Genomic DNA, 18,032 nt, shown 5'->3' with positions numbered 1-18,032 from the left:
GGAGCGTGGCAAGCCCTAACCTGCAGCCCCGCTCTCCAGCCTGGAGCTCCAGGCCCTTTAAATAGCCTCCAGAGCCCTGGGATAGCAGGACACTTGGTGGCTATTTAAAGGGCCAGGGCTCCAGCTGCCTCTGCTGCACCCCCTGCCTTGCCCACACCAGCCCCGCCCCCGCCTCCTGCAGCCAGCTCTGCACCCCGTGCCCACAGCCAGCCCCTTCCAAACCCCCTGCCCTGTCTCCAGCCAACCCCTGCCACACACCCCTGTGTCCCTGCCCAAAGCCAGCCAGCTTCCCCTCCACACACCCCTGCCCGCACCAGCTCTGCACACCCTGCCCTGCCTGCAGCCAGACACTACTGCCAGTCAGCCCCTGCCCTGCCTCCAGCCAGCCCCATGTCCACTGCTGCCCTGCAGTTCCCAGGGCAGTAACCCTGCACGCCTGCTTCAATGAGGGGAGCAGGGAGCAGCTGGGACCCACAAGTGTGCACACCCGCAGGGGGGTGGCGGGGACCAACACATGTGAAACGGCGGTCATTACTAACCAATCAACAGCATGTATGATGCAATGTACATAATATATAATTGTATGATTTATATACTTATGGAAAGTAACTAACACATGGAAGAAATGAAAGGCTTGTTTAACACCTTCTTTCTTTTTTTTTAAGTCATCCCTACCAGGGCCCTGCCAAAAATGTTCAAATTGGGCCCCCGCACTGCCTAAAGCCGGCCGTGTGTGTCTGTGTGTGTGTGTGTGTGAGAGAGACTCGCTCTGTAATTCATTATAGTCTAGGGGGGTGTGTGTGTGTGTGTGTGTGTGTGTGTGAGAGAGAGAGAGAGAGAGAGAGACTCGCTCTGTAATTCATTATAGTCTGGGGTGTGTGTGTTTGTGCGCGTGTGTGCGCGTGTGCGTGTGAGACTCGCTCTGTAACTCATTATAGTCTAGGGGTGTGTGTGTGTGTGTGTGTGTGTGTGTGTGTGTGTCGCACTCTCTCTCTCTGTAACTCATTATAGTCTAGGGGTGTGTGTGTGTGTGTGTGTGTGTGTGTGTGTGTGTGTGTGTGAGAGAGAGAGAGAGAGAGAGAGAGAGAGCGCAAGGGAGAGAGAGCGACTCGCTCTGTAACTCTTTATAGTCTAGGGATGGTGTGTGTGTGTGTGTGTGTGTGTGTGTGTGTGTGTAACTCATTATAGTTTAGGGATGTGTGTGTGTGTGTGTGTGTGTGTGTGTGTGTGTGTGTGTGTGTGTAACTCATTATAGTTTAGGGATGGATGTGTGTGTGTGTGTGTGTGTGTGTGTGAGAGAGAGAGAGAGAGAGAGAGACTGAGGCCAGCAGCTGTTGTGAGCCCAGCCATTCCCCACTGTGTCCGAGGCCCACCCCTGCCCGGCTCCCCCAAACAGCTGTGCCCTCAGGCAGGGCTTTAACCCAGCACCCACCAGGAGACAGGCCAGCACAGACCCCCCCCCCACCCCGGTTCCAGCTAAGGCGTCACCACACAGTCCCCATGTGACGCACAGCACCGCACCGCCGGGCGTGTCCTACTCTTTGGCGGTCACGTGGGCCGGGGAGCGCCAGCTCCTCGGTTATGGCACGTGGGAAGCCTCAAGCCTGGCAGATGGTCAGGCCATTAGCTCCTCCTCTCCCGGGCTTTGCAGGGGGCCCTGCCGGCTTTGGGCCATGGCTCCATGGTGCAGGGTGCTGTGTGGGACCAGCCACGCCGCCCGACACAGCCCCCACCTCACACACGCTCCTCCCTTGGGTGCTGGGGCAGCTTGGGCCCATGCGCATGCAGCGTGCAGCCACCAGGTGGCACTCGCCTCTTGCTGCCTTGCTGCTGCAGAAGTATGAACGAGGGGGGGTCGGGGGGGCACGGTAGATAAACCACTGGCTGCTCCATGGGGCTGGGGCTGGGGCTGGCCTGGTCCCACCACGGCCTTGCCGCTGAGTGCCCCGCCCCCTTCAGGCCTCTCCCGGCATTGCTCATTTGGGGGGCGGGGGGCAGTGAGATACCTGCCAGGCCAGGTGTGTCTTTGGGAATTGCTAACCAGGCAGCTGCAGGAAGAATAAGGAGGTTCCCCGGGCGTCCTGTTGCCAGTTGGTGCATCGGGCCCCACAGTGTTGCTGCAGCCACAGCACGAATGCAGACAACACCCCACCCCTCCACACCCCCAGCATGCGCACACACACACACACACACTTAGGCACACACAGTGCACAGCTCCAGCAGTGCACCTGTAACCGCCCCCCCGCCACAAATATCTGCACTGCCTGCAGAGCTACAGAGTGCGCGTGCGCACACACACACACACACTCTCTCTCTCTCTGCCAGGTCCAGCCTAGGCGTGTAACATGTGGTCATTGCCTTTAGTCCTAATGTTGCTAACGCCTACAGAGGGTAGGGCCATGGGTGTTGGCGGGGGGTAGGCAGGGCAGGGGGGGGGCTGCAGCAGGCCCATACCTACAGAACTGTGCACCAATGGGGTGCCGGGCTCCTGCCCCAGGTGTGGCTGGACAGGTGTGCGCTGGCCCAGGGAGAAGGCTAGTGCAGCATGCAGCTCATCTGCATAGTGCGGCCAGGGCATGTGAGTGTTCAGGCTGTGGGACCAGGTGTGCGCAGGTGTCTCTCCTGCGGGGGCTGGGGGGGAGGTGTCGGCACACCTAGTGTAGCATGGCTGTGTGTTGACACCATCTAACAACTGGAGCTAGCATGGACACGCTCCCCTCTCCACCCACTAGCAAATCTGGCCGCACGTTCCTGGCACGGGCGCCGCGTGTGCGTCGGATCAGGGTTTTCCAGCGGTCACCGTGTCCTGGCAAAACAGGAAGCAAGACAATGACAGGCCCTTTATCTCGCCAGCACATTTGGTCTAGGTGCTGACCTCATGTGGGAGGAGGAGGGGTGAGGGGCAAGGTGAGGACAGCAGGGCCCTCCCCTTTGCCCCCTCGTGTGTGGGGGAGAATGACAGGCAAGGGTGTGTGGGGGGGTGTTTCGGGGGGGGGGAGGCATGGCACCTGTTCAGCTGCTGCTTTGCTTTCCGTGGCAGAGGATTGAGCCCGAGGAGCCGCGCTCTGGCGGCTTGGGGAGCCCCTGCCCCATGGCCCTGCCGCACACTCCGCCTTGGCAGAGCCAGCCTGTTGATGGGCGCAGCCATGTCCCTGCACCAGCACGTCGCACCAGTGTCTCATGCATTGCATGGCCCTGCCCACCCCCAAGCAGGCATGTGATGAAGGCCGTGTGCATGAAGCTGCCATGACCCTGCAAACAGCCAGCCCGTGAGCTCCTGGCCCTGGGACGAGTGACCTGGTGTGTGTGGGTGTGGGTAGGTGATGGTGTTGCTTCAGGACCAAGCCCATCAGGCTGGGCCTGCTCCTGGGGTGTGCTGCGGGCTGACAGCTCCCCTGCTGGCAACGGCAGCCATGCGCCCTCAGCGCTGCCCCGGGGGGGGTGCCACCAAGCAGGGCTGGGCGCCTCGTGTGCCCATCGCAATGCCAGTGCTGCTCCCTGCCCCAGCAGGCCAGGGTGGGGAGGGTGGTGCTGGCCCTGTCTGCTCAGGTGGCTGCACAATGTGCCCCTCCCAGGCCAAGGGTCAAACCCCCCAGATCCCCCGCCCCACAAGTGCCACGTGAGCACAACGAACCAGCAGCACACGAGTGTGAAGAGCTGGGCTGTGCCACAATGGAGCTGGCTCTAAAACCCCGGTGAACTCGGCCCGCCACCTGGTGCCACAAAACACCCCTCGCCAGCACATGGCAGCCCCCTGGGACACTGGGTGGGGCGGGCTCAGCGCAGGTGCTTAGCTACAGGTGGCTTCAATCCAACAGCCCAAACTCAGCCGCAGCCCATGTGCCTCATCCCTGGGCCCCGAAGACTTTTGGGCTGAGTTGTGAGCATCTGCTGGCACACACACACTCTCTCTCTCTTTCTCTCTCACTCCAGCAAACAGGTTTTTTTTGGCGGGGGGGGGGGTTGGGTTTTTTTCCTGGGCCCACCGGGGTTCCTCCCCCAATGAGTGTGGGAGTAGGTCCCACCCCTTGGTAGCGGGGCCACGACACGAGGGTGAGGAAGTGAAATGTGTGGAGCATGAGCGTGTAATGTTGTTCCCTTGGTGTGGGTTGGAAACAAAGTGGCTGCAGGGCACACAGCCAGCTTGGGTTATGGAAGGTGGGGGGGGTTACGGGGTGGGGGGCATGGGAAACGACTCGTGGGGCAGGGGCCCGATGACAAAGTCCGGAGGGCGTGGGGTGAGGGCGAGTGGGGAGCATCCTGTCGCAGGACCGGCTCAAGGAAAACCCAAGAGGTGGGTGTTAAGGCAGCCCTCCTGGACCACGCGTGGGGGTGGGGGGTGGGAGCTGAAGGGTGGAGAGCCCCACACAGTCCCCCACCGTAGTCCAGGAGGTCTCCGATTCTGGTGGCTTCAGCCAGGACCAGCTTCCAGCACACTGAGGGGGGGTTCCGCCCCCTGCAGGGGGGGTTAATGAGGCAGAAAGCCAGCAGCTTTGCCTTCATAAGCCCTGGTGGGGTAGCATGCAGCCATGTGAAGAATTCCCTGTGTCAGGCCTGGGGCGCTTGCCAAGCCTCGGAGAACAATCACGGCCAGGAACCAGGGGAGAGGGGAGTGGAAAATCCACGGACAGAGCAGGATCTGCAAAAGGAAACACTGCTCAGTGGTGTGGCAGGGCGGCGCGAGGCCCCGGTGAGGGACTGCGCTCCACTGATGGGTAGTGAGGGCTCAGATCCTGGGGAGAGGGCTCCCGCATGGCTGCACAGAGGGCAGACCCTGTGCCTGCCCACGCCTGGGCTTGAGCAGCTGGAGCTTGGCCCACAGGGAAAGCACATGGTGCCATGTCATGGGACGGGTAGAGCCAGACACTCCTTCACCCCAGGGGTAAGGGGAGCAAGGGAGAAAAGAAAACTTTCCAGTCTCCCCCTGGCACCTTTGAGCTCCCCATGGGGCTGTCCTAATACCAGGCTTCCCACCAGCCACGATGGTTAAACAAGGCTCTTCCCTCCTCCGCCTCACCCCGCATGCAGCGTCCCCCCTGCAGGGTAGGCCAAGCCCGCTGTCTACTCCGTGCTCAGCAGCTGCTTCTCACCGCCTACAGCCCTGCAGCCGTTCACAGCACCAGCCAGTGTCGAGCCCTGAGAGCAGCGCCCAGCAAAACCATGGCCTGGTTCCTTGATCCAAGAATGCCTGTGTCCCAGCTAATCGAGGGACATGCCTTGTCAGACTGGGGGCCAGGGGGCAACCACACTGGTATTTCGTTGCTAATAGTAGCCAGTTGTGACAAAGTAGGACTGTTCTTAATGTTTCCTCTGAATACTGTGTGGCTGCCTCAGTTTCCCCTATGCATTTCTTAAGTCTCTAGGGGGTGAGATTGTTGCAGAGCAAAGGGCCAGTGCACATAAATGGCCAGTGTTCTATCTCCTGGCAGCTAACGGCCGGGGCCCTTCCCCTCTGCAAGGGGATGCTAAAGGTGTGGGAGAACAAAGAGATCAGAGACCTCCTGGCCCGGGAAAGAGACAAAGCCAGAGAAGAAGGGGCTGGAGGGGGATGGGAAGTGAGGGCAGATGTGGGGGTCTGGCTCACTGCCCCCCAGAATGGACCCAGCCGAGGGGTCCCGTTCGCTGTATCTACAAGCTCTGTTTTAGACCCTGTTCCTGTCATTGAATAAACCTCTGTTTTACTGGCTGGCTGAGTCACGTCTGACTGCGAAGTGGGGGTGCAGGACCCTGGGGCTTCCCCAGGACCCCACTGGGGCGGGCTCGCTGTGGGAAGCCCACGGAGGGGCAGAGGATGCTGAATGCTCCAAAGGTCAGACCCAGGAAAGTGGAAGCCGTGTGAGCTTCTTGCCCTGGAGACAGTCTGCTCACAGAGAGGAGGCTTCACTAGAGTCCTGAGTGGCCTTGTAGGGCGCAGTTCCCGAGCATCGCCCAGGGGCTCCGTGACACCAGTACCAGCTGGGTCAAAGGAAAGAACAAGGAACCATCCTGATGGACAATTCTGGCTTTAGAGGAACTGACTGTTGCAAGTCTGAGGTAGGCTTGTGCCCGATATTGAAGCAAATAGAGGTGGAACGAGATGCACCGGCTGGAAGATGAAGCCAGACACCAAAGGTGATTAACCAATGGAATGTACCAGGGGACAGAGGGGAGGCTCCATTGCTTGTAGGCTTTACATCAAACATGGGAGCGTTTCTAAAACGTGCTGTAGCTCAGCTGTGAGATATGACCTTGATTCAGTCATCATCAGGTGAGCTCTGTGGGATGGACTACACAGTTCAGTGTGATGAAGTGTGAACAGTCTTCATGCTTTCTCTGAGTGCTGTGTGGGTGCCTCAGTTTCCCCTATGCATTTCTCAAATGTCTAGGGGTGTGTGATTGTTGCAGAGCCCTAGGGGGACAGTGTGATGGTGTCTGCATAGAGAATGGCCAACACCCAGTCTCCTGGCAACTGATGGCCTGGGCCCCACTGCTGCAAAGGTGCCAACTAAAGGTGTCGGAGAACAAAAAGATCAGGTGGCCTCCTGGCCTGGGAAGAAGACAAAGGGAGAGGAGGGGCCGAAGAGTTTTCAGTTTGGAGCTGGCGGGGAAAATTGAGGGGATTTCAGATGGGGCTCTGGCCTCCCTGGGGCCCCCCAAGATGGACCTGACTGCGGGGAACCTGTTGTCTGTACCTGCAAAACCTGTCTTGGACGGTGTTCCTGTCGTCTAAATAAACCTTCTGTTTTACTGGCTGACTGAGAGTCCTGGTAAATCACAGAAAGCCGGGGGTGGAGGGCCTTGTCTCCCCCAAACTCTTTAACACTCAGACTAGCTGCTCATAATGGTCCCTTCTGCCTTTAACACCTCTGAATCGATGGCTCAGCCAGGACGGAGCTGGCTAATGACCCCCAGGGATAGCCAGCGGTAACCAATGGAAAACAGGCCCACTTTGTGGGCAAGAAAGACACAGTGTGCTGGTGGGAGGCTTCAATAAATTTATGTACAAATAATAAAAAGCACAATAAATACAAAAGATTCTTAAAATATAACCCCTCCGGACAGCCCGACCGCTAGCTAGGCAGGTAGTTTGAAGGCTTGTTTTGTCTTTAGATACAAACTCACAGCCTGGCCAATGCACAGTCTGCCACATCTCGGACACCAGCTCTCCTCTCTGACGTGTGGACGGGGACGTTGGTCTGAGAGCAATTACCTTTTGGATCAGGAGCGAGAGACACACAGAGTGCCTCCCTCCCCTGCTCCCGGCCGAAGCTGTGAGTACAGCAGCAAATATTGCAATGTGTAACATTATCTACCAGTGGCCCTGATCCAGCTCCCACTGAAGTCAAAGGGGGGGTGTGTGTGTGTGGCGGGATGGTGCTTTGCCACTGACATCAATAGAAGGATAAATTCCCCAAATCAAGGCCCTTGGTAATGGACATTTTCCTGTGCTGGGCCCTTTAGCACCATAGGGAAAAGGCAGATTCCTTGCCTGTCCTGGAAAGTGACAGGCTGGGGAGAAGTTTAGATTACGCGCCTGAGTCGTATGGCTTTACGCTGAGACATCTCCCAGCTGGGCGCAGTGCAGAGCTGCCCCTGGAAGAGACTCCTGGCCTGAAGCCAGCTGCACGGCCGGTGGAAGAACACCATTCCTTTGGGGCCCTGTGTTAGCTGGATCCCTAACTAACACACAGGCGGTAAAAGCACAAATGCCCCTTGTGTGAAATTCACTCCAGGCCAGCGCAAGGGTGGAGGGCAGGCTCAAGTGACTAGAGGCTGTAAGCTACCAAGTCTGCACAAGGGCAAATTCCATCCCCTAGTGAGCAACACCCACTTGTGCACAACACAAAGGCACAATTGGCTGTGCAAACACACGTCTGCACACGGGGAGGGGGTGTTGCACGTGCTCTCACACGGCGCTCTTTAAAGGCTCAAGGCTTTTGAGAGATGAGCTGGCTCTGCCCTTAAGTTTAACGCCGCTTCTTGAACAAGGAGAAACAGATCCCAGTGCAGCCAGGAAGCTGGAGGGATGGGCACAGAGAGGGGAGGAGGACTTCACAGTTTTTAATGTTTTTTGCAGCTAAGCTCTGAGCTGGACAATGGGGATTTGCTGAAAAGGGGCTGCAGCTGGGTGGAGAGGGAAAAATAAATCCCAGTGAGTAAGGAGGCCTAGGCAGGACAAGCCATCCAGCCTGGGGAGCATCACGGAGGGGAGAGGAAACCCGCACCAGGACCTGGGAGAGAGTTTGCCACAGAAATGCCGCGTGTCAGACACTGGGTTTCTGCCCTGGGTCAAGCCAGGGGGCCCTGGATCCAAACACCCCTGATGCTGATAGGCACCTGCTGCCCTGCATCAGTGCAGAGAGCTGCCTGTTCACGGAGTCTCACCTCTACATGCTCAGAGCCCTTTGGAGCCAAACAGCAATTCCAGGGCTGCCCAGCTGGGCCAGAGAGCAGCCCGCGGGGAACTGGAGCAGCAGCCGGGTGGGATGTATGGCAGCAGAAGCTTCCAGCAGGGAGTGGGGGAAGGTTTCCTAACTGGTTACTTTGCTAGTAGAGTGTCCACCCCAGGGAGGAACCAGAATCCCACCCAGCCACCTCTCCTCCCAGGCCTGCCCCAGAGACCAGTGCAGGAGGGCTCTGCGTCCCCCCTCCATCCTGCCCCCGCCCACCCCAGCACAGCTCTCCATCTCAGCCTTTGCTTTGATCTCTCTGGCCCCCCAGGTTCCCACTCTTGGAGCGGTGCCTGGCTTCTCTGCTGGAGCAGGCAGTCTAAGCCCCCTCCCCGTCCCGCCGCTCCGGTCAGGCGGAAGCACTGGGCTGTTTTAACAATCCTCTGCCTCTTTGACATGAAAGGCTGCAGCTTACTGTCACGACTCGGGCCGCGCCGCTGACAGCGCCAGCAAGGGCATCAAGTGCAAACACCCGAGCGACCTCAGGCTCCCAACAATAGCCTGTTTAGCCAGGCCGGGATTAGGCACTAAGACCCTGCCGGCCGGTACAAAGCATGAGGCCGTGGTTAAAAGCCAGGGGGCTGGGGACGCACTTTCAAGAGCTGAGTACATATAAGATACGGGCCAGTGCACCGTGGCCTCAGTGTCAGCAGAAAGCCAGCCTTGCCGGGTCCCAACGGGGCTCCACGCGAGACAGGGGTTGTTTGGAGGTGAGACGCTGAGAAGCAGAGCAGAGGACTGCGGAAAGGCTGCGGGGGACAGGGCGTGTGGGAAATTGGGAGGGTGGTTGGAGATCCCGTGGGGACTGGAGTGAGACTGGGTGGGAGACCAGAGTGGGCTTCCAGGGGTGTGGAGTGGGGACCTCTAGGATGAAGAGAAAGCTAGGGATGACCACGGTGAAGAATGGCAGCATGTCAGTTACTCCCCTGCCCCAGCCCAGCTCCATCCAGGCAGCATGGCTGGTGGTAACCCCTGGAAACCGGGCTCCTTGATAACACGGGAGGCTCTCAGGAAAGGCTGTGCCATCTCCTCGCCCAGTGGCATGGAGAGAAGGGGCAAACCCCCTGCCACTGCGGTGACAAGGGCGTGGCTTACTGGCACTCCTGGCATTCTGCCCCCGGGGAGATGAAAGGGTTAACTACAGGTTGGTCTCTGGAGAGCTGGGGGTCCAGGAAGCCCTAGGGCCCCCTCTGGATCTCTGGGGAAAAGCCCAGCGATGGGTGACGGGGCTGGGGCAACAGGGGTCCCAAGGGTGGCGGCAGCATTCCCAAAAGGGTGGGGCAACAGACCGATCTGATTTCCACATGGCGGGGCCCAAGGCACCCCAGCCCCACAGCCCCAAACCCCGTCTGAGTAGCATAAACAGCCCCCAGTCCTCACTAAGGAGCACCCCAGAGGGTCCCAGCATGTCTCCTGCTAGGGACTGCTCAGGGCCGAGGGTCCGTTACCAGGAGAGGGTGTGGCCCATGTTAGGAAGACATTCCTTGGTGGCAGCTCCATGAGTCCTCAGGGATCCACCCAGGTCCCCGGGGTGCCAGGCCTCCCAGAGCCCTACGTAGTCCTGGGAGAGGCTGGCAGCCAGCTGGGGATCCTTCGGGGTCCCTTGGGGGTAGCGACGGAGCCAGAGTCTGCTGCAGCTGCCTGTGGCTGGGTCCAGATCACACACGGAGCACGTCGGGGCTGTGGGAGGAACGGCCTCCCCGTGCCACACAGGGCCACCCGGCTGGCTCACTTCCGGCGCCTCATGTCCTCCATGCTGACGCGGCCCCAGACGCCCACCACGAAGGTCTCGATCTCGCACTCGTTGGCACCCCGTGCGATGCGGAAGTAGCCGCCCTCTCCCCAGTGCTTGCCCCAGGAGTTCGCAGCCACCTGCAGGGAGGCCAGAAAAAGACATTAGAAGATGTTAGCAGCCGAGTCTGTGGGTAGCACGTGTGTACAAGGACACAGCCATGCAGACACACACACAGCCATGCAGCCAGCCAGACGCACTCACGCACAGACACGCACTCGTGCACAGACAGCTGCACAGCTGCACACGCATGCAGCAGTAACCTGGAAAGCACCCTTCCCTTCCCTGGTTCTGACCCAAATTTTGGAACAACTGAAGAGGTTGCCCTGTAATGGCTCCATCTCTGGTTCTGCGCCAGTTGCAGCCCATGCCAGCTGGGAATCGCCGGTCTGTCCTGGGGAGACCCGCAGCCCAGTCACACACGCTGAATAAAGCTGCTGACTCCTGATCTGAATCCTGAGCCTTAGCGTGTCCATGTCTGTTTCTAGTGCCCCAGAACACAACAAACCTCCCTGTCCATGTGTGAGATCTGCAGCCAGTTTCAGGACCGTAGCTCAAGGACTGGCCCCACGCTGAGGGCACATGGCCCGAGGGGGGGTTGATGGCACCTCTGCAGCGTCACCAGGACTCGTGAAACCAGGCAGCACCGGCGGGACGCTAACCCTCGCATCACTCTCCACCTTACCCATGCAGCCCCCAGCGCAGGGGGGCAGCGATTACAAAGGGGTTTCATTGCCAGCGCAATACTCACCCAGTACTTCTGAGTCTGCCCCTGGGGCGTCCTCACTTCTCCCCATCTGCGGCAGGATCGAAAGGAACAGATGGTTAGAGGCAAGGTGGGGGTCTGGTTCTGGGTCAGGCCACGACCTGCACAGCCCCAGCCCCAGCGGATCCAGCTCATCTGAGTCCTTCCTTTTCATGTGCTCCCACCCTTGAGCAAACCCAAGGGGAGGAGATTGAAGACTTGGTCCAGTCCCCTGGACCCGTCCAACCCTTGCCTTGTGCCCCAGGGCGAGCCAGAGGCGACCCCACTCGGGAGCCCCTCTCCCATCACGTGCTCGGTCGTGGTTCTGAACTGCGTGGAAACCTGGCGCTGCTCCACTCTGCCCCCCAGCGTGGGGCTCAGGACCTGGCCGGCTGGTTCGTTTTCACAAGCTGCCGTCTGCGACTCTCCCATGAGCAGATGGAGAGAAAACAAGGGGGAAGGAGCCTCCCGCTCCTCACCTGCCTGCCCGGGGCTTGCTCGGGGCGTCAGGTTTTTCCTTCAGTCCCCAGCTGGGCTGTTGCCTGCGGGTCTGTTTTGCTCCTGGTGTTGGAACGGGTAACCACAGCGACGCTCGGTTTACTGTCAGTTCACCGGGTTGGGGAGCAGGCTGGAGGGGGCCTGGGGCCAGGAGTTTGTTTAGCTTTGCCGGTTTCCTGGCTCGCGGAGATGGCACAGGGCCCTGAGCTCACGGCTCCCGCCCAAGGACCAAGCTCGCTCCTGGAGCCCAGCCAGGCAGAGGTAGCGGGGGGGCGGGTGTCAAGTGCTAAGGGATGTGAGAGCCAGGAACAGAGGGGGCAAGTGCTGGGCAAACTTCCCCTGCACAACTCTGCCGGTGCCCCTCACTCCCAGCCCCCTGCTGCACCAGTCCTGAGCCCCGCACAGCTCTGCCAGTGCCCCTCACTCCCAGCCCCCTGCTGCACCAGTCCTGAGCCCCGCACAGCTCTGCCGGTGCCCCTCACTCCCAGCCCCCTGCTGCACCAGTCCTGAGCCCCGCACAGCTCTGCCGGTGCCCCTCACTCCCAGCCCCCTGCTGCACCAGTCCTGAGCCCCGCACAGATCTGCCGGTGCCCCTCACTCCCAGCCCCCTGCTGCACCAGTCCTGAGCCCCGCACAGCTCTGCCGGTGCCCCTCACTCCCAGCCCCCTGCTGCACCAGTCCTGAGCCCCGCACAGCTCTGCCGGTGCCCCTCACTCCCAGCCCCCTGCTGCACCAGTCCTGAGCCCCGCACAGCTCTGCCAGTGCCCCTCACTCCCAGCCCCCTGCTGCACCAGTCCTGAGCCCCGCACAGCTCTGCCGGTGCCCCTCACTCCCAGCCCCCTGCTGCACCAGTCCTGAGCCCCGCACAGCTCTGCCGGTGCCCCTCACTCCCAGCCCCCTACTGCACCAGTCCTGAGCCCCGCACAGCTCTGCCAGTGCCCCTCACTTCCAGCCCCCTGCTGCACCAGTCCTGAGCCCCGCACAGATCTGCCGGTGCCCCTCACTCCCAGCCCCCTGCTGCACCAGTCCTGAGCCCCGCACAGCTCTGCCGGTGCCCCTCACTCCCAGCCCCCTGCTGCACCAGTCCTGAGCCCCGCACAGATCTGCCGGTGCCCCTCACTCCCAGCCCCCTGCTGCACCAGTCCTGAGCCCCGCACAGCTCTGACAGTGCCCCTCACTTCCAGCCCCCTGCTGCGCCAGTCCTGAGCCCCACACAGCTCTGCCGGTGCCCCTCACTCCCAGCCCCCTGCTGCGCCAGTCCTGAGCCCCGCACAGCTCTGCCGGTGCCCCTCACTCCCAGCCCCCTGCTGCGCCAGTCCTGAGCCCCGCACAGCTCTGCCGGTGCCTCTCACTCCCAGCCCCCTGCTGCGCCAGTCCTGAGCCCCGCACAGCTCTGCCGGTGCCCCTCACTCCCAGCCCCCTGCTGCACCAGTCCTGAGCCCCGCACAGATCTGCCGGTGCCCCTCACTCCCAGCCCCCTGCTGCACCAGTCCTGAGCCCCGCACAGCTCTGCCGGTGCCCCTCACTCCCAGCCCCCTGCTGCGCCAGTCCTGAGCCCCGCACAGATCTGCCGGTGCCCCTCACTCCCAGCCCCCTGCTGCGCCAGTCCTGAGCCCCGCACAGCTCTGCCGGTGCCCCTTACTCCCAGCCCCCTGCTGCTCCAGTCCTGAGCCCCACACAGCTCTGCCAGTGCCCCTCACTCCCAGCTCCCTGCTGCACCAGTCCTAAGCCCCACACAGCTCTGCCGGTGCCCCTTACTCCCAGCCCCCTGCTGCACCAGTCCTGAGCCCCGCACAGCTTTGCCGGTGCCCCTCACTCCCAGCCCCCTGCTGCTCCAGTCCTAAGCCCCACACAGCTCTGCCAGTGCCCCTTACTCCCAGCCCCCTGCTGCGCCAGTCCTGAGCCCCGCACAGCTCTGCCGGTGCCCCTCACTCCCAGCCCCCTGCTGCGCCAGTCCTAAGCCCCACACAGCTCTGCCGGTGCCCCTTACTCCCAGCCCCCTGTTGCGCCAGTCCTGAGCCCCACACAGCTCTGCCAGTGCCCCTCACTCCCAGCCCCCTGCTGCACCAGTCCTGAGCCCCGCACAGCTCTGCCAGTGCCCCTCACTCCCAGCCCCCTGCTGCACCAGTCCTGAGCCCCGCACAGCTCTGCCGGTGCCCCTCACTCCCAGCCCCCTGCTGCACCAGTCCTGAGCCCCGCACAGCTCTGCCGGTGCCCCTCACTCCCAGCCCCCTACTGCACCAGTCCTGAGCCCCGCACAGCTCTGCCAGTGCCCCTCACTTCCAGCCCCCTGCTGCGCCAGTCCTGAGCCCCGCACAGCTCTGCCGGTGCCCCTCACTCCCAGCCCCCTGCTGCACCAGTCCTGAGCCCCGCACAGCTCTGCCGGTGCCCCTCACTCCCAGCCCCCTGCTGCACCAGTCCTGAGCCCCGCACAGATCTGCCGGTGCCCCTCACTCCCAGCCCCCTGCTGCACCAGTCCTGAGCCCCGCACAGCTCTGACAGTGCCCCTCACTTCCAGCCCCCTGCTGCGCCAGTCCTGAGCCCCACACAGCTCTGCCGGTGCCCCTCACTCCCAGCCCCCTGATGCGCCAGTCCTGAGCCCCGCACAGCTCTGCCGGTGCCCCTCACTCCCAGCCCCCTGCTGCGCCAGTCCTGAGCCCCGCACAGCTCTGCCGGTGCCTCTCACTCCCAGCCCCCTGCTGCGCCAGTCCTGAGCCCCGCACAGCTCTGCCGGTGCCCCTCACTCCCAGCCCCCTGCTGCACCAGTCCTGAGCCCCGCACAGATCTGCCGGTGCCCCTCACTCCCAGCCCCCTGCTGCACCAGTCCTGAGCCCCGCACAGCTCTGCTGGTGCCCCTCACTCCCAGCCCCCTGCTGCGCCAGTCCTGAGCCCCGCACAGATCTGCCGGTGCCCCTCACTCCCAGCCCCCTGCTGCGCCAGTCCTGAGCCCCGCACAGCTCTGCCGGTGCCCCTTACTCCCAGCCCCCTGCTGCTCCAGTCCTAAGCCCCACACAGCTCTGCCAGTGCCCCTCACTCCCAGCCCCCTGCTGCACCAGTCCTAAGCCCCACACAGCTCTGCCGGTGCCCCTTACTCCCAGCCCCCTGCTGCACCAGTCCTGAGCCCCGCACAGCTTTGCCGGTGCCCCTCACTCCCAGCCCCCTGCTGCTCCAGTCCTAAGCCCCACACAGCTCTGCCAGTGCCCCTTACTCCCAGCCCCCTGCGCCAGTCCTGAGCCCCGCACAGCTCTGCCGGTGCCCCTCACTCCCAGCCCCCTGCTGCGCCAGTCCTAAGCCCCACACAGCTCTGCCGGTGCCCCTTACTCCCAGCCCCCTGTTGCGCCAGTCCTGAGCCCCACACAGCTCTGCCAGTGCCCCTCACTCCCAGCCCCCTGCTGCACCAGTCCTGAGCCCCACACAGCTCTGCCGGTGCCCCTCACTCCCAGCCCCCTGCTGCACCAGTCCTGAGCCCCGCACAGCTCTGCCGGTGCCCCTTACTCCCAGCCCCCTGCTGCACCAGTCCTGGGTGCCCCTTGCACCCTGTAGCTCTGCCAGTGCCCCTCACTCCCAGCCCTCAGCCCGCCGCATTACTATCCAAGCCCCAGGCTCAACCCCTCTCCAACCCCAGCCCATAGTTTTCCTGCTATTCCAGTCCTGCAGCCAAGTGTGCCAATGCACCTCAGCCCTTATCTACAGCCCCCATTGCTGGCCCTGGCCTGGCTGATACAGGTACTAGAGAAGCCGTTCATTTGCCCTTCACTCTGTCACTCCAAGGGGGAAGGTGGCTGCATTAACTCTCTCCACCTTGGGTTTCTCACGCTCCCTTGGTACTGCAGCTGGGCCAGAATATACAGGTGCAGCTCAGGGCCGGCCTTTCCATTTAGGAGACCTACACGGTCGCCTAGGGCGCCAGGATTTGCGAGGGTGGCATTTTGCGGCTCTCGGTGGCAATTCAGCGGTGGGGGGTCCTTCCGCACTCCGGGTCTTCGGTGGCAATTCTGCGGCGGGTGCTTCACTCGCTCCGGGACCCGCCACTGAAGTGCCCCAAAGACCGGGAGCATGGAAGGACCCCCACCTAGGGCGCCAAAATCCCTGGCGCCGCTCCTGGTGCAGCTGCCTTTATCCTGCTCGGGCAGGAGCTGAGTTCCAGGGTGCTGTGCACCCCCAGTGCCTGCTGAGGGAGCTGCAGGAACCAGACTTGCTTAGGTTGAGGGGTCTAACTCCAGCTGTAGGGGCGTGGCTATCGGCCCCCACCCTGCAACCTTTTGGCCCCGCTGCCTGGCCTACCTGCAAGAAACCAGGCAGATACGGGCAGACACGGCTGGAAAGGGACCTGGAACATTTCCAAGCGCTTGTTCCAAGGGCCCCAGTGCCAGGGGCCAAGTCATCCTGTGGCAGCAGCACATCAGCCCAAGCCCGGGCCAAGCGGCTTGCGGGCCCAGGAAGCGGACAAGCCAGGGCAGCTACCCAGAGGTGCAAACACAGCGGGCTTGTGTCCTTTGTGTCTGCCTGGCAGCGCCCCGAGCAGGTGGCGGAGGCTGACATGCTATTCTTGGCCCTACCTGCTGAGCTGGCTCAAACCCTGCTAGAAACAGGACATTCCACCATCCCCAGGGCTCAGCCCGGTCTTGTTCTGCATGTCCTGCATGCTGGCTGGGGCGCCTGTTTCACAGCTTAACAATCCTCCCTGGAAGGGCTGTGGCTAAGGGGTTAATGCTACAGACTCCCTGTGCGATCTTGGACACATGCTTCAGTCTCTCCGAGCCTCAGTTCCCCATCTGTGAAATGGGGTCAAAATCCTTCCTTTGTCTGCTTGGATCGGCTCCCGCTCTGGCTGCGCCTGGCACAATGGGCTCAGATCTCACCTCGGGCAGCTCAGTGCTTCTGCAGCATAAACTATAAACACCGCTCTCTCCTGACCCCCATGCTACCCTCCTTCATGCCAGCCCCTCACCCCTCCTCCAACCCCTCCGCCCCACTCTCGATAACTGCTCACCCGCCTGGTATCTGACCATCTGAGCTGGCTGCCTCCCGCCTCCTGGCCACACTAGACAGGCCAGCCTGCTGTCCGCTCCCCAGCCCGAACCCATCCCATTTGCCGCTGCCTTCCCCGGAAGAAGGTGCCTGACCAGCAGGCAGTAGCCCGGGGCTGCAGGGGAGCTGAGCTAGCTAGCGGCAGTAGTGGGTGTCCCAGCGGGAGCCCCATCACTAGGGGGCGCTGTAGACCACACCACCTTCCTCTGCGGGCACAGCTGGCCTCCAGTGCGGCTTGCCCGATCTCTGCATCCCCGGCGGCTCGATCGGTGCAAACCTGGGGTTCGACCCACTCCTCTCTGAGCGCCGCAAAGCGCCGGAGCGTGACTCATCGCAGGCTGGGCCCAAAGCACAGGACCCGCTTCCCCCTCCTTTCATCTCCCCCCCTCACGCACTTCCTCTCCAGCCCAAGGAAGGGGAACTCCCTTCCTCCACCGCAGGGAAAATGTCTTCGCAGACAAAGGGAGCTTTTCCCACGAGCGGCACCCAGAACTGACTCAGTGGAGGGCTCGGGCAGGACCAGGAGTCAGGGCGGGATGTGCTCCCAGCTGGGCCATCTGTGCCATCCTGGGGACACGGATGGGTGGTGCCAACAGGGGGGACAATCATTTGGTGTAATATTGAGAACAAGGCAGGCGGAGAGGGCTGTCAGCGCATACACCACCCACCAGACAGGTACCAGGGTCCGTACAGCCAGAGCTGCTTCCCCAGGCGCATGGCGTGCTGGAGTTACTCCATACCCCTCGCCCCTCTGACCATTACTCCACCCCCGATCCTGCACCCACGAGGGGCCAAGGGGCCTTTTGCCATTAACTGCCTTAGGGGCAGGATTCTGGTCACAGCCTCCCAGGCTGCACCAGCTTTTCACAGCTGCAGCCCCGGCTGCTTTTAAGCACAAATCCAACTCCCGGCCTGCAACCGAGCCCCGCAGCCTGGCGCTCTGCACTCAGCGCAGAAGCTCGGGGTGCAGCGGGGTTGCGGGGCACCACCAGAGCTGCACACGGGGCCCCAGGATGGGAAGAGCAAAGGGCAGGGCAGGCTGGTACAACTATTCCAGCCTGGACCAGGCTCTGGCAGCCTCCTGTTCGCACGAGAACTAAACCCAGCCTGTGTTTTCCTTAAAGCAAAGGAAACGTGTCTGTTTCTCTTCTTGGCTTGAACTGGCCCAGAGAGGGCACCGGGGCCGCAGATGGGAGGCACCAGGGCCGGACCAGGCTGCTGGAAATGCTGGGCTGCAATTTGTCAGGCTGGCTCAGGCCAGGGGTCTCTTGGGAGACTGTTCTGCCATGCAGCCCCCACTCCACAGAGTTCAGTGGTTCCCAGAGACAAGCTGCCCATTCCCAGGACACCGCCGGAGGAAAAACTCTCAATCTCCTCCCCCCAGAGGGGAGTGGCCCTGTCTGGCTGCCATCCTTCCTCCGGCCTCCGCCCTCCCTACAGGGCCCCGTAATGTACTTTGGTTCCTCATTCCAGGGAGAGCGCCGGCCTGGCACGCGTTCAATGCCACTCACCACGGCCCCCCTCCCTCCAAATACAC

At 61.9% G+C, this 18,032-nt stretch overlaps 1 protein-coding gene across 1 annotated transcript in view; it reads right to left on the bottom strand.

The window, feature by feature from the left end:
- Positions 1-6,960: 6,960 nt before the first annotated feature.
- Positions 6,961-18,032, bottom strand: part of TINAGL1 (tubulointerstitial nephritis antigen like 1) — a 32,355-nt gene continuing 21,283 nt past the window's right edge. The window contains exons 11-12 of the mRNA XM_030538706.1: positions 10,973-11,018; positions 6,961-10,301 (exon numbers count right to left, since the gene is read on the bottom strand). Of these exons, the coding sequence (XP_030394566.1) occupies positions 10,158-10,301; positions 10,973-11,018 (190 nt within the window). The 3' untranslated portion in view covers positions 6,961-10,157. The remainder of the gene's footprint in view (positions 10,302-10,972; positions 11,019-18,032) is intronic.

Source organism: Gopherus evgoodei, chromosome 20 (assembly GCF_007399415.2).
Source record: "Gopherus evgoodei ecotype Sinaloan lineage chromosome 20, rGopEvg1_v1.p, whole genome shotgun sequence".
NCBI classification, from domain to species: Eukaryota; Metazoa; Chordata; order Testudines; family Testudinidae; genus Gopherus; species Gopherus evgoodei.
The sequence above is the reverse complement of the archived record's forward strand: the minus strand, read 5'-3'. Positions and strand labels throughout refer to the sequence as shown.